Raw genomic sequence first — 16307 nt, 5'->3', positions numbered from 1 at the left:
GGGCCGGGCTCGGCGGGTCCGGCTCTGAGGAGGTTTTGCAGCCTCGCGACTAACTTTCCACCGGCTCCGTGGACCCCGGCGCAGCCCCTCGTTGCGCCCGGGCGGGCTGCGGAAGCCGAGTTGGGCGCGCGGAGGTGAGTGCCGGCGTTGGGGGGTCGCCGGGGGTCCCGGCAGGACGTGGGGCGCCCCGCCGGAGGCAGGCTCGGGGCCTCTGGCCGCAGTCGGGACGCAGCGGCCGCGGCCGGGAGGACCCTGGCGCAGCGGCGCGGCCGTCCCGGGGAGGGCGCCCGCCCCCGGAGTCTGGGGACTCCCGCCCCGGAGCCGCCCCGGGCGCGCCGGCTGCGCGCGGGGCCCGGGCGCCCTCCCTGCTCGGCCCGGGGCTCGCAGCCCGCGGGCGCGGTCGGGGCTCCGCGGAGACCAGCCGGGCGCCGAGCTGCCGCCGAGCCTCGCCCGGGCCACGCGCGCCTTTGCTTTTCTGAGGCGCGAAGGGGAGCGGACACCCGCGTCCTTCTCTCTCCCGCGGGCCCCCCGACTCTCCCAGGAAGCCCACTCAGCCGGGCAGACCTGTGGGTTGACTGCGGACGCCCCTCCAGCCGGCGGGGCGACCCCCGTTCCCGAAGTTGACAGGGAAGGAGCCGCTGCCCGCGCGCGCCGGGAGCGCGGCTCCGAAGTTCCCAACTTCCCGCCCGGCCGCCCGCGGTGGCGTTGGAGGCGGGGAGGCGGGTGGGCTTCGTGGCCTCCGGAGCCGCCGAGCACAGCCTCCTTCCTCCTGGACTTGGTTTATTTTCCTGATTTCTCAGGGGGAAAAAAGATGCCAAATATGCAAAATCGCTCCCCGTGGGCGTCCGGGTCGCGCGCGGGACAGGAGCCGTCACCCGCGGACGCCCGGGAGCGCGGAGCCCAGCGGGCGCGTCCCCGAATCCCGAGACCTGCTTTCGCCTGGACCCGGCGGCTCCGCTCCATCCCCCGCCGCGGCTACGGCGTTCTGGTCCCCCTGGTCGTCGCGGTCACTCGGGTCTGGCTTCCTCCCGCATATTCTGTAGAAAATAATACTTCGAAGTGGCTCCTCTCCAGGATTTTCCTCTCCGTCCTGCCGGGAGCGAATAGAGCAGGGGACCTCGGGTGGGTTGGAGTGGACCTTAGGGGTGCTTGGAGCTCCTGGGCACCTCAGCGTGCTCTGGCAAGGGTATTTTTGCCGGGGCATCCGCGCCCCTCCCGTGCTCTGCCGGGGAAGCAGGAGTTAATATCCGGCCAGGTGGCGGCGACCGGTGGCTGTTCGGGACGCTTGAGCCCGGCGGGGCTCCCGGCCGCTCGCTCCCTGAGTCCAGAGGGCTCATTCGCCCGCTCCTGCGGCTTCCTTGGAGCCGTCCGCCCCGGCCTCACAGACGTCTCTGGAGGGGTTCACTTGAAAGGTTTAGAGTAGGTTTAGTGGAGACCTTGCGCATAGGGGACCATGGGCTCCTGCAAATTGGGTGGGGATTACTCTTCTGCTCCCTCCCTTATCCCCAGAGCATGGAGCTGATCACTCCAAGGCATCCCCTTTTCAATTCTCTGGCGGGTTTTCCTTGGTGTACTCCACACCGCCAGCTCTCTCCGATGCTCACATATTAAGTTGCTGGAAATTCAAGGTCCATGACTGCAGTCTCCCTGTCTTCCTTCCATCGTGCAGATCAGCAAACTAGGGTCCAGGGAGGTAAAAGGACTCTTAGAGTTGGTTAAATCAAAAAAGGGACGTAAAGCAAGTCTCCTAACTAGCTCAGGTCTCCTACCTAGCTCAGGGCTTTTTCTAAGACCCCACCTGAGGTTAGCACTTTCTTAGCACAGGGCAAATGTTCCCAGTCGGGTTACTGCACACCCTTGCAAATTCAAGGTTGGATGTGTGTGAGGCTCACTGATCTCTCCTAAGGTTCTAGGCAGTGATCATCCCTAAGGCTACATCACTTAGGTGGTGTTTGCATACCTCCCTCTGCTTGCACTGAAATCTAGGGAAATAGAGTCCTTCCACCCCATCCAGCCCTGTAAGGTGCAGTCCACAGGGAAAGAGCAGCCATTGTTTGCAGCCAAGAGAGTGAGTTGCGTGTAGGCATTCTCAAGCGTGATTGCTCCGGAGGAATGAGTATAGTCTCTAGAGAAGAGAATATTTGGAATTGGACCTTAGGTAGATTTCCACTTGGGGTAGGAGGATTCTCAGTAGTAAGGAGTGAGTACTAAGGAGGTGTGAGTACAAAGAGGGAGGGAGGAAAGTTCAACTTAAGTGGCTGGTCAAAGGGCTGCAGAATTAGGGCCAGTGAAAATTTGGCCTTTGAATAAGAAGCACTAGGGTAAATACAAGAGTCTACTGCTAAAGACGCAAGCTCAGAACCTGGCCTCAGAGGTCTTTTAGTTCTAGATCTTGGGTGAACAATTGACTAGGCTATTAGCCACCCATGAGCTGAGGGTTGTAGCTCTGGCTGGGAAATAGTCCAGCTTTTGCTTCCCCTCTCCCACTTTCTTATTGTTACCTGCAGTCCAATCCTTTCTTTGCCCCTCCCAATCCATAACTTTAGAATTTAGAGACATAAGTTGTTTGGATCCACTGTGGTCAGGATATTTACAGTGCTAGGGATGTTTAGCCAATGAATTGTTCGTGAGTTCCTGCTTTAGACTGGTCTAGGCACTGATCTAGGCCTTAGGGATACATGACTGTACACCATGGTACTGACATTCTAGGTTTCTGCCCTCCTCAGGCTTAACGTTTTGTTCTAGAGTAGATGCAAATATATAGCAGATGTCTGGAAAGGTGCTGAAATGCAACACTAACACAGAGAGTCCTGAACCTCCCTTTTGGTGGTTCAAAGCTGCCAGGTGAACATGCTTGAAGCTATTGGTTATGCGATTTGGAGATTCTGTAGGCTTCCATGATTGCAGTTATGATTATTAGCGGTAACTCAGAGGTAGCTGCATTGAAGACTTAGATATGGCATTGGAAAACTGTTCTGCAGAGCTTCTGCCAGTCAGAGAGTGGTGTGAGGGACCTGGTGAGTATTGGCAGCTGTGATCTCCTTAGGTAGCCATAGAGACTAGTGCCAGGTAACCATATGCACCAGTCCATTAATTCCATCTCCTCTAGCTACTTCATGAACTCTGTAGCTTCATTGTACAGATGGGTACATGGAGCCGTGTTTCTGCAGATTGGAACTGCTCTGCAGAAAGGAGCCCTGTCTGTGTAGAATCCAGGTATCCCTGATCTTTGAGTCAATTTTAAATGATGCTTTCTTTTTGTGTTTGTAGATCAAGAGTTCTCACACTTCAGTGTGGAAAATATGTTTAAATACCAATTGCTGGGCTGTACTCCCAAAGTTTCTGATTCAGTGGGTCCAGTAATTTGCATTTCTAACCATTTCCCAGGTGATGTTGATGCTCTTGGCTCCAGAACCACACTTTGAGAACCACTGTGGTGAAACAAAGGAAGGTGAGTGATTGTCTTGAGACTATGCCATAGGGAAGCCTGTGATTTAGTTCTAGGAACTCCCAGAATTTGCCTACAGACAGTCCCTTCCCCCTCCCCTCCAGGAAGCCATAGAATTAAAAGAATATTTTATCTTCATCAGCATACACACGGAGAGAATATATTGCAGCATAATTAGGGAATAAATAGGTATCATGTGTGGGATGTAGACTCCATGCCCCATGGCTCTGTGGGGGTTTATTATAGCAGTGTTATAATTGAAAGGGTGTCATCCACTCCTAGAGCCCCTCATGAAACTTTCATGGCCTGGGTGGTCATTGTCCAAAAAGGCATGTCTTCTTCATTTGAAAGAAAGTCAGAGATTGCTTCTTCTGCTAATAGGAGTGTGTTTCATTTGACAGTAACTATATAGTGTGTTTTTAGGGGAGAGAGAAAAAAATCCACATCCCCTGTGAGCAGAGAGGGGTTGGAGGAAGTCCATATTACAGGCTTACAGATGTGGTTGTTGAACATTTCAAAATGCTTTGAAACTCTGTCCGTCTGTCTGTTTTACCTATATTCCTGATATGAAGCTGTCTCTCAACAGCAGGAGGAAAGGAGAGTTTGTTTCAACTTAGCTGATTGGATAAATGAAACAGCACATTCTATCCCTGATGTATTAATTAGACCCAAAAGAAAAGAACCATAAAAGAGTTGTTCTCCTAAATGCTGGCATTTTTCATCTGGATTCTATTTATTGATTATTTTACAGTTGAGAAGGAGCAAAAATCCATGTTTTTATAGCAAATAAAGCTGGCTGCAGTAATTATGCAGGCTCAACATGTCTGTTCTGGAGCAGGAAGTTGGAATTCAGCCTGACTCTCAAACATTTGGGTGAGATCTAATTGAGAAAGACATTTCAAAGAACAAATATTTAGGAATGCAGAGTTTGCTGGTCTCTCTGGGCCAAGCAAGTACCTTGCTTTTAGCTTGATTCTTAGAGGCAGAGGAAGGACCTAGTCAGTAATGTTGAGGCAACAGTCGAAACATGAGGCTACAACTGAGAGATAATCAGTGAGGCTTAGTAAAGGCAAGGATAATACTTCAGAGATTATATACCCTATAACTGGTGAGCAAGGGGGACAATCTATCAGTCAGATATAGATTGAACACTTACTGAGTGTCTAGTCTTGCAACAGGCACAATGTGGGCAGGGACCAGGACTTTTTAAAGATTTATTTATTTATGCATACAAGAGCTGGGGTACTGGCCAAAGGCACAGGAGGTGAGAGGATCCACCAGAGACAGAACAGGGAACAGAACAGGCAGATTGACTGAAGTACACTGCTGAGGGGAACAGTGGGCGGCAGGAGAGGTCTGCTGTGCCATGTGGGTTGCTCCCTGGCTGGCTGGGGATCCGGGGATTGAACTCATGCTGCAGTGGTTGCTGACAGCTTCATAGGTTGCGTCTTAACCCCTTGCATCACCAGGGAGGCCCCAGGACTTTTATTTTTTAACTTCGTTTTTATTTATATATTTATTTAGTGTAGAAGAACTGGGGTGTGGGCCAGGTGTGTTTGTGGGTGGGGGGGTGAGAGGATTCACCAGAGACGGAGTGGGAAGCAGAACAGGCAGATTTACTGAAATACATTGCTAAGGGCAGCAGTTAGCATGACAGGAGAGGTCTGTTGTGGCATATGTGGGTTAGCTCCCTTGCCTGGGCTCAAACTCAGGCCATTGCAGCCATCGCAGTGAGACTTAACCCCCAGGCCACCAGGGAGGCCCAGGGACCAGGATTTTTACCTTTTATGTATCTTCCATGATGCTTGGTTCAGGTATCCATAGAGAAAGAACCCTGATTGGAGGAGAGAATTGCAAGTAGCAGAAAAATTGAACTCAACGGACTAAAACAATAGGAGCTTAACATGTCTCCCATTATAAGAGGTGTGGGCTATGTCTTCTGCAGGCTTGGTTTTTTCTGTGATACAACAGCATCAACAAAGATGCATATTCTTTTCATCGTTCCTGTTCTCAAGGTCATGAGATAGCCCCAACAGTTCCAGGCTTTATACCTTTGCAATAGTGTGCAGAGGCAGGAAAGGCAGGGAGGACCTTTTTCCCAGAAACCCCTCAGCAGACTGTCCTTTGTGTCTCATTGACTGGAATTGTAAATCACATGTGGATGTGTTAACCAACCACAGGCAGGAGGAGACCTTCCTAATTGGCCTAGGGTAATCTTGATTTGTGTGTTAAGCCTCAGAGAGGGACAAAATTAGGGTGCTTTTGGAAGGTGTAAAGAGCAACCAGCTGTGGCTGCTATAGAGTTTAAGAATTTGGGTAGTTTCGAAACTACTCCTTTATATCCTGTGACCCTGGGCAATGTATTTAACTTCTTTGTGCCCATTTTACCTGTGCAACAGATATTTATTGTAAGGTAAACCTGAATTAATACAATAATTACACTTGATTGGTAGCAGATAAAGATAATTTGAAGATTTAATCTCTGATGTCAAATAATTATAGTCCAAGAGTCATGTAGACTACCAATTTAACCAGAGGACACAAATAAGAAAGTTAATAATCATGACTTGCAGGATTATCTAAGGTAAGAGGAGCCTGATATCAGTGGGAGCCACAGTAGTTAGGGAAGGCTTCCTGGAGGAGGTGGTTCACGATGCATACTGGAACGCTGGCGTTTAGGTGTGAATGGGTTATGAGCTCCTTCTGCCCAACTCGCTTCCTCTTGCTTGCCTAACAGTGATACTGTTAGGCCAAGATGAGATCTTATCTCTACAATCACAGTATCTTTGATAGTTATTCCAAATATGGTCATTATTGGCCAGTTGTCATCCTGGAGGCAAGTCACAGTGGCTCTCCTTGGCAGTCCTGGATTTCTATTTCCATTCCTATAACACTTTTTTTTTTTTTATCAACTTGTTACTTTATATTTTTTTCCCATAGACTCATTGGATGAAGTCCAAACTCCTCATTCAGACATTCAAAAGTCCCCAGAGATCTGCCTGCATCCCATCTCCCCAGACTTACCTGCTCAGACTCACTACCATGGCTGACTCTGTTCAAGTTCCACCCTTCTATGTGTTTAACCCAAGTCAGCCTTTCTTCAAGGCCAGTGTAAGAACTGCATGTCCTTTAGACCTTTCCTCACCACTGGAGCTCACAGTGATCTCTAAAGCATCGATCTTTCCTGCCCCTGAACTTCTGGAGCAATTATTGCCTATGCCACAAATTCACTGCTTAATAATATGCCGCTCGTGTTATTATTTAGCATTTTGTTGCAGCGCTTCTCCTCTTATCCAATGGAAGTAAGATCGCTGAGATTGGAGATGGTGGGTCCTTCTTTGTATCCAGCGCTGTAACCTGCAAGCAGCTGGCACTTCAGTGAGTGGAAATAAGATTATTTATCTGAAAAGTCAGTTCATCTTTACCCTTTCTTCCTTAACTTCAATTTGGGGGAGGGACTACTGTTGATGAATGCCTATTCTGTTGGCACTACTTTGGGAGATTTTTTTAGGAACTATTTTATCTCAGCTTTGTAACACCCTAGTGAAGTCAGGAATATTGCCATCATTTTACGGATAAGGAAGTGGAGGCTGAGAGAGGTTAAGTGGCTCACCAGGGCTTGCTCAGCCAGCAGGAGGCAGCATAAGGGGGCAAGGTCAGGCTCTTTCTTCTGTACTTTTTCATACATCTTCTTGAGGTTCTCCTGACCTTGTGGGTGCCCTGTTCTCCCAGTTTCTTTATCCTCATTTACTGTGTCCCCTGCTTCCTTCTGTTACCTGTCTCTAATGAGTCTCAGGCTCTCTTTTGTCCCAAGAATGTGTTTGAGGCTTTTTACCTCTGATGTTTACTCTGACTCTTTTCTGAGGACCCCTGTCTGATCTGGGTATCCATCCACGCTGGGTATCCATGCCACCCCTCCTGCTCTGTGTCTCAGGTGTCTTACCTGAGCAAGGAAGACACTGCTGACTTATGAGCAAGAAGGTGGTCCGTTGGCGGTCTTGGCTGGCTCTGGGAACTGCATCTGTCTTTCTTCCATTCTCTAGGGCATTCTTCTTTCCTCTTATTCATTTGTTCGTTTGTTCATTCATTCATTCATTCATTCAATAAATACTGAACATTGACTACATGTTTAATATAGCAGGGAACAAAACAAGGCCTTTTTCTTCATGGAACTCGCATTGAAGTGAAGAGAGACTGATGGTAAAAAACAAACACATTCTGCAATAAACTTTGTGATTGTTGCAGTGATGGAAAATATCTAGGGGAAGGCAACATGGCCATGGGATCCTGCTAGCTTACACAATGTGGTCAGGGAAGGTCTCTCTGATGGTAAACATTTGAGCAGAAACTGAGGGGAAGGATGCCCTGTGGATATCTGAGGGCAGGGGGCACTGAGTTGAGGGAATGGTGAGTGCAAAGGTCCAGATGTTAGAATCTGCCTGGTGAGTATGAGGATCAACAAGAAGGCAGCAGTGGAGAAAACTCAGTAGGTGGTAAGGACTGCTCCTCTTTAGCCTCTTTACTGTCTCAGAATCAACGTCACCCTCTCACAGCTGTTGCCATTGACCGAAAAGGCCATTTCCTTTCAGGTTCCACTCAATCTTCCCAGCTCAGCTCCAGTCCCCCCACCTTCTAGGGTTTTGCCATCTCTGCATCTCTCATTGATTTACCTCTCCCCACTCTGAGTTCCTCCATCTCTCCCCTCTTCCCATTCAGCTCAGCCCTTGGTTCCACGCTGACTGCTTTCTCTTTCTCTGGAGTTGGCCTGAGCAGATGTCACTTTCTTAATGAACCAGCTCCCCCAAACTAGTTTACCTCCCTAGGACCTAGCACTGAGCTGGGCTCAGTGTCTACCCACTGATTATGCCGGTGTCAGAGATGGGCAAGAGCAGACTCTGCAGAGATTTGAAGGTACAGTGGGTATTGTCCCTTCACAGTAGATGGGACAGACAGTAGCTTTGGTGTTCCTGGAGTACTTTGAGCAGGGAGCCTCTGGTGGTGCCTGGAGCTGGGAGGAGGAAACAACCTTTCTCCAGGACTTGGATACAACTTTGACCTTGAGGATGGAGAGGAGCTGGGATACAGTAGAAGCCACTTCTTTATTAGTCAGTGAGGAATAAGATGTTTCAGGAATAAAAGAGGAGGGAATACACCCAAGATTCTGGAGACCTCCTTGCCAGCAAGGCAGGAATCCTGGGCATGGAAGTTAACCTGTGAGTGACTCTGCGCAATTTACTTAACTTTTACCTTAACCCAAGCAGAGCAGTTTCTTCTTGGTCAAACCTCCCCTCCCCCGATCCCCCCCCCCGCCCCCCCCACACTGTGGAAGAAAATGAACAATAAACCTGATTTTTAGGGACCCTAGCTACTTTTCAGGTTGGTCTCTGAATTAATTTTTAGACCAATGGCTTTAAAACTTGAGAAATGTACAAATGGTTGCATTTAAAAAGCTTCCCACAGGCCTCCAATATTGTCTTAAATTATTAATATAATAATATTTAAATACATATAAATAAAAACTAGGCATAAAGACCTTCTGCTTATAACTTTTATACAATCTTAAACCCCAAACAAGTTTATAAATTAAAATGCAAACAGCAAAGCCCATAACATTCAGATTAACAATATTAATTTAACTTGATGGATGCTATGTTGTGCTAAGAGTAAATCACCCCTTGTTACAAGATCATGGTTTTGGCTGCTTGGACCGTTTTGGCTGCTTCCTCCACCAAGCGCTCTGTGATGACTCAAGTCTCCCGCTACTTTTCTCATTTGGAAAACTGAAACCTTTGTTTCTATAACCTGCTGAGGGGGTCATTGGGCGAGCATTTGATACAAAAGCATTTGTGTATTAGGCTGTTGCTTTTTCCTCATTAGCCCACAACAACGAACCGAACTCTGTAGAGTTCTAGTGCAACTGCAGACTCTGATGCAAAGCTGGTTGTTGAGACAGAGCGTCACTGCTTGGTCACTGAAATGAAAATACTCAAATTCCTAGAATGCCTGAGGAACCCCTGCTGGAGAACTATTAGAGTCTCTGAAACAGCGCTCCCAGTGGTCGAAAAGAGTTAATTCTAAACTGTTGATAGTTATTCATTATGTTTGGGTCATGCCTTGCTTAACAAGGAGGTTATGTTCTGAGAAGTGTGTCCTTAGGCGATTCTGTCATTGTGCACAGACCCTAAAGTGTAATTACACAAACCTCGATGGTATAGCCTGCACACACCTAGGCTATATGGTATGGATGGGGCCACTGTTGTATATGAGGCCTGTCATTGATCAGATCTTTAAGGGTCATGTGATTGTTTTAGAAACCATGTTTGAGTCTTGTGTTACAAGCCATTATCTCAAAAGAGGTAGGCACCATTGTATTATCCTCATTGTACAAATGAGGAGGAGTCACAGAGAGATTGACCGGACAAGGATCCCGCTGGCCACTGACAGCACCTGGATGACACTCAGGTCTGCATCACTCAAAACCCTGGAACGTCCCACTAGGCTTCCCTGCCTCCCTACCTACAGCCCCTCACCAGGCTGCAGGGAGCTTTGAATGATCAGAGCACATGGACTTTGGAGCAATTCAGGGACCCTGGAGTCTTTCAGTGATCTTGTAGCTTCCTGATGGAGCAGTTAAGATGTGAAGCCAGTAAAGATTAGGCTGGGGCTCAGTAGTGGTTCCCTCCCCGAACGCTCCTGGGAGGGGTGACTGTTAGTTACTACAGGAGAGAGGTAGGTATGAAACTTAGGGCTTCACAGTTTAGCAGGTACTTTTCTGGTATGTTTATCTCCTAGTTTGTGGGGTTTGTTTTTGTGGCATGACCCAAGTTTAATGAATAATTGGCAACAGTTTAGAATTAACTCTTTTTGACCACTGGGGGTGCTGTTTCAGAGTTCTCCAGCAGGGGTTCCTCAGGCGCTCTAAGAATTAAGAGTATTTTCATTTCAGTGACCATCACATAAAACTTAGATACATATCACATAACATCAAATGTACAGCTCAGCGGTATTAAATTGACTCGCAATGTCACGTGACCACCACTGCCACCTGTCTCCATAACTCTTTAGCTTTTGTTTTACTACAACTTTGCAAAGTAGACTATTGGCCTCAGAAACAGGCTCAGAGAATTCAAGTGACTTGTCCAAAATCACACCCACAAGCTGGTGTTTGCCTTTCCGCAGTAACCTTGAGTGACAGTGGCAGACTTGATTTCTAGGGGCTTGTATGGGACCAGGTGAGGTGACCAGGCTTCCTGGGGTAGGGGCTTCATGGGGTGAACTTGGAAGGGTTGCTCTAGAATTGATTCTGTGGCTCAGGGAAGGATGACTTGTCCCTGTATTTCTAGGATCCATCATTCCTCAAAGTCAGAATTATTTCAGATCCACTCCTGCCCTTGGAAGCAGCCCTTCCCCTGCCTGACCTGCCTGGTTTAGCCAAGCTTAAAATAAAAACAAAATATAAAAATACCCCAAAACTTTTTTATCCTGCAGTGGATGAGCAATGATCTACATATGCAAATAAATGGCATGCCAGTCCCTATGAATATTAATTTGTAAAGAGAGTCTTAGGCCTTAAAATACACTCAAAACCAACATTTTGTTATTTTGCAACTCCTCTGATTTGCTACGATAATCATGGCCTTATTACATTTTAAGGTTTCCCTGCTCTCAGCTGACCTTTCTTTTGAACCTCTTGAGATTACCAAGAGATGTGGAATGTCTCAGGTTGGCAGGACAGAGGCCGGGGGATTGGTGGGTGAGCCCTGACTCCAGGGTCGTGTCTGATCTTGTCCTTCCCTGGTGGAAGCCTTAGCTCCTCTCAGATCCCAGCATGAGCAAGGGGTTCCCAAGCCCAGGGGACAGTTCTAGGGAACACAGCTGGATGACAGTCAGCCTCAGGCTCTTGTGCTGTCAGGGAGAGGGGTGGTGGGAGAGGGGAGGTTCTTGGAATCAGCTTGCCCTACCTCTTACAGGCAAATGAGGAAACTGAGACTCTGAGAGGGTGACATGATGACCTGGTGACATCATAGCAGAAAGTGAGAAATCTTAGTCATCCTTTGTCCTGAAAAGCACATTTCCTTTTGAGTATGTGTGTGTAGGAAGGGGTGGGCAGCGTAGCATTTAAAGTTTGTATACTTTGGGCGAAAGAGTCATGCTTCTATTGTGAACATTCTGCCAGAGATAGGCAGCAACTGAAAATCCAGTCTTGTATTTTTTTTTTTTTAATTTTTTTTAAGATTTATTTTATTTATTTATACAAGCACTGGGTACAGTCAGAAGGGCAGGAGGGTGAGAGAATTCACCAGAGCCAGGGCGGGGAGCAGAGCAGGCAGAGGGACCGAAGTACACTGATGAGGGGAGCAGCGGGCGGCAGGAGAGGTCTGTGCGCCATGTGGGACCCTCCTCCGGTGGCCGGGAAGCAGCTGGGGATCGAACCTGTGCCGCAGAGGCTGCGGGCAGCTTTGCAACCCAGCGCTCAACCGCTGCACCACTGGGAGGCCCCCAGTCTTGTATTTTATTTGGGTTGAAAGAAACGATTTCTTTCTTCCCCCAGTAGACTTCTAAATTAGATTATGCATAGGCCAGAATTCATGTAAGGTTGCATCACAGAGCATGCCACGATAGAAGTGATGAAAGCACCAGGTAGAGATGGACCAGTGTCTGAGGAAGCCAGATGGGGCTGACATGGCTGGGGAGAGCACAGAGTGCAAGAGTAAGGAGCTGACAGTAATTTCTGGGTCCCTCTATGCCCCCAAGGGCTACACTGTGGGAAGGGAGCTGGAGGCCATTGCAACATTGTCCTACATTGTGAAGTTTCGTAAGTTTCCTTGCTGCTGCTGCTGCTGCTGCTGCTGCTTACTGGGTGAGCCCAGGCATATCAGTTCACTGTTGGGCCTCCTTTTCCTTGTCAGTATTGGGATAATCACCCCTCTTCCTAACCTTGCTTTGTGAAGGATTTAAACTTTCTGCACTGTGCCTGGCACAAAATAGGTATTCAACACATCTAGATTTCTTTCTCTTCCAGATAGATTTTTCTGACTGGCTGTACGGGGTCAGTATGGATGTGTGTGATCTGTGCTCATTTCCACATGTGTTTGTGCGTGTGCTTTCATCGTGTGTGTGTTTTTGAGCGTGTGCTGGTGTGGGTGGGTATGTGAGTGGCTGGTGTCAGTGTTTCCATGGCAGCATGACCATTCCTGTGTGTTTCTGTGAGTGTGTGTATGGGCTCTACGATGCGTCCATGTGTGAGTGGGTGTACGTGTATGTACCGGCGGGCTGGTGTGACCGACGAGACGCTGTAGGGTTGGAAAGTTTCGCAGAGCACAAAGCGCCTTGGATCTGGGTCCTCTCTAAGGTACTCCCACCCAGAACACTCACCCAGTCCGCACCCCAGGTCCCCACCCCAGGTCCCAGTTAGGTCCCCAGGAGCTCCTAATTGCCTTCTGCCCCATCCCCCCCTTTCTCTCTCTCTCTCTCTCTCTCTCTCTTTCTCTCTCAGCACAGGGGACCCTCAGCTAAGGTGGCCCCTGGCACATTTGCATTCAGGTTTGCATATCACATGCATATCATTTACATTGTCTACATAGACTCTGCTTTCAGTTCTGCAGTTTTCAAGGTAAAATGTAGTTGTTCTTCTTGAAGGTCATTATATTAAGAATTGCTGCTTTTTCTTGTATTTTTTTCTGGTCCAGAATACCCTCCCAGGACTGGGGGTCGATGGGAAGAGGGAAGCCCCAGAAACATCTGTTTTCCTTTCTGTTGAACAAAGGGATAATTTCAGTGGGTAGAGACCCTGGGACCCTAGGACCCTGGGAGGAGCTGAGGGGAGCAGCTGAGGGGAGAAGATACTCCTAATCCTCCAGTAGTTGCTTCTGACCAGAGTCAACTGTGTCATGTCATTGCCGGGGCAAATTCAGTCCAACTCGTGCCCTGTTGCCTGCCTCACAGGCTCCCTGCTTCTCTGGCTTCACCCTGTGGGGATGAAAAGAAAGGGCCACCTCTAAAAAGGGCCACCTCTATACCTCTCTCTGGCTGGGAGGGAGTGTGAGCCAGGGCTGGCCTTACCGGAAGCAAAAGAGCAAAGAATGTCTTTTTCCTTTCAACTATCTAATACATAATTAATGATATTTCTAATGCCACAGAAAATGCCAGCCCCAAAAGCTTCTTCCAGAGGACTGTACCCCCAAAATATCTTCCTTATAGGCCATCAATGTGCAAAACATTCTCTCCTTAGATATGGGATTGAGTCCTGTCTGCAAGGTTTCTAGCAAGTTACCTAACCTGTCTGAGCACCCATTTTCTCATCCATGAAAGGGTAATAATAATCATATTTAATACTACTAATAATACATAAGGTATTGTGAAAATTATCAACAAATGAACAATGCAGATACAGGGCATAGCTTAAGGCCTGGAACATAGTAAAGACTCAATAAATGTTAATGTTGCCAGTCCCCATGGGCTCCTTTAGAAAACTGAGATGCCACAGTAAGTCTTTTACACCCTAGTATAAATCGTTTAATAGATGCTTCTCAGACTAGCAGCAGACAGCAGGCTTGAATTCTCCTGTGCCTTTCAAGAAGACAAGTGCCCAGAAAAGTAGGGTTGCTTTCACCTTCCCATCGGTAGAAGCATTTGCAAAGGCAGTATGGGAAGCAGGGGATATCTTGTCTGTGGCTCTAAGGATCCAGGTCCTCCTGTCCCCTGGTTAAAGGGTCAGCAATATCTTGTTTCCTTTGCAGAGTTAAGTAATTCATCTTTTCTTGTGAATCTTACTCTGAGCCAGGACTGGCTGCCACCAACGGTTATCCATGCCTGAGCGATCTGGGGTTCTCCAGAAAACAGAGCTTAAGGCAACACTTGGTGCTAGTTCTTTACTGGAAGTAGGGGTGCAGTCTTAGGACAGCCAGAGTGAGCCCTGGTGTAGCTAGAGTGAGAGGGAAAGGGTAGTGATTTGGCAAGGAAGGAGGAAAAGCAAATGCCAATCAGCCATAGCTTCAGGAGAAAAGAGAGTTGGTTGCTTCCTCGTGAGGAAGGGATATCTGCAGTTAGGCTGAGTGGAACCTGTGTGACTCAGAAGAGTTTGTTGAGGGGAGAAGGGAGGAAACTTGTCTGCCAGCATCTTGCTCTCTCATTAGTCCAAGTTTTTCCCCATGGGGCACTACCTCCTTTGCACTTTTGGGTCCTATCACCTTGGCCCCTCTAGGCAGCCACTAAAAAAGCCAAGCCCATTCCCCTGACTTGGTGCTCAGCTGAGTCCAGAAGTGACTCAGAGGCACCAGCACTACCATATGGTGGTGGCTTCTGTGGGTGCAGTGGAGGCTCCCAGGGGAGACCAAGACAGTTGGTAGTGTTAGATGAGACACTTGTCATTGAAAATGGCTGACAGTCTGGGAGGCAGGTGGGCTGAGCAATTAATGAATCTACTATCGGGGGCCTTCCTAATGGCACAGGGGTTAAAGACAGTGCTATCAAGCTATCTATCACCTGCCACTGCAGCACGAGTTCGATCCCAGGTTTGATACTAGGCTGGCCAGGGAGTAACCCACATGGCGCAGCAGACCTCTCCTGCCTTGCCTGCTGCTCCCCTCAGCAGTGTGTTTCAGTGAATCTGTCTGTTCTCCTCCTCCCTATCTCTGGGAAATCCTCTCACCCCACTCCCCTGCACCTCTGGCTCACACCTTGGTTCTTATATGCATAAATAAATCAATCTTTAAGAAAAATGAATCCACTATTGGGACAAAGTGCTGGAGTCTGGGTCTTATCCTGTAATGCTAGTCTGCTTAGGCTGCCAAGACACAATATCAGACTGGGTGACTTAAACAGTGAAAACTCATTTTTGTCATAGTTCTGGTGGCTGGAGGTCCAAGATAAAGATTTGGACGGATTAGTTTTCTAGTGAGGGCGCTCGTCCTGTCTTGCAGATAGCTGCCTCCTCACTGCGTTCACATGGCCTTTCTTCCATATATGTGTGCTTGAGGAAGGGGCAGGGAAGAGAAAGAGAGGTAGGTAGGTAGGTAGATGGATGGAGAGGAGAGGCAGACCGTGAGAGTGAGAGAGCACCTACTTCTTTGGTATGTTATGTATTAGATATTGCATCTAATCCTATCACATCGGGCTCACCCTTAAGATTTCCTTTCTCCGTATAGCCACACTGGGGAATTGGGGAATGGGTGGGTTGGTGGAGACACACGTGCAGTCCATAACACAGGGGTTATTGGAGAGTCTCCATTTTTAGGTCTGCATTTCTTTGCCCACAAAGAATCAGACAGGTACTGTTCCTAGAAGCACTGGCATTCCCAGTTCATTCAGGGGAATGGAGAAGACCGAGAGATCTCCATGGCTTATGGAGTTTCCTTCAGCAGTGGTGAGGCCCTAATTAGAGAGGAGAATATCGTTTCTGGTGAGGGATGGTGATTCAGAGTGCCTGGGTTTGAATCCCAGCACCGCCACTTAAAACTTCCGTGTTCTTGGGCAGGTGACTCACTTAATGAACAGTTATTGAAGACCTACTATGTGCCAGACTGCTTTGTAGCTGTTGGGGATATAGCAGTGAACAATACAAGACAAACAGACTAAAAATCCTTCCTTTTGTGGAGCTTACATTCTAATGGAGGGAGCCAGACTATAATAAATAAATCAGCTGATGATAGAGCGTAATTGGAGGTGACAAGCAATGTGGTGGGGGGCAGGGGGAGAGGAGGGAAAGTTGAAGGAGTGATGGGTGGGAGTGGGGCTCATCTTTAAACAGAAAGGAGATAGAGATGGTCTCAATAAGAAGGTGACATTTCACTATAGCCTGAAGAGGTGACAGAGTGAGCAATGCTGATATATAGGGGAGATTGTTCTATGCCTCAGTTTC

At 48.2% G+C, this 16307-nt stretch overlaps 1 protein-coding gene across 1 annotated transcript in view; it reads left to right on the top strand.

The window, feature by feature from the left end:
* The first annotated feature begins 2352 nt into the window (after positions 1–2352).
* Positions 2353–16307, top strand: part of MEGF11 (multiple EGF like domains 11) — a 330203-nt gene continuing 316248 nt past the window's right edge. Inside the window, exon 1 of the mRNA XM_037502751.2 lies at positions 2353–3451. Coding sequence (XP_037358648.2) covers positions 3391–3451 — 61 coding nt within the window. The 5' untranslated portion in view covers positions 2353–3390. The remainder of the gene's footprint in view (positions 3452–16307) is intronic.

This window comes from Talpa occidentalis, unplaced genomic scaffold (genome assembly GCF_014898055.3).
Source record: "Talpa occidentalis isolate TD23 unplaced genomic scaffold, MPIMG_talOcc4v2.1 talOcc4.11, whole genome shotgun sequence".
In the NCBI taxonomy this organism is placed as follows: Eukaryota; Metazoa; Chordata; class Mammalia; order Eulipotyphla; family Talpidae; genus Talpa; species Talpa occidentalis.
Note: the sequence above shows the minus strand (reverse complement) of the source record. Positions and strands in the feature narration are given on the sequence as shown.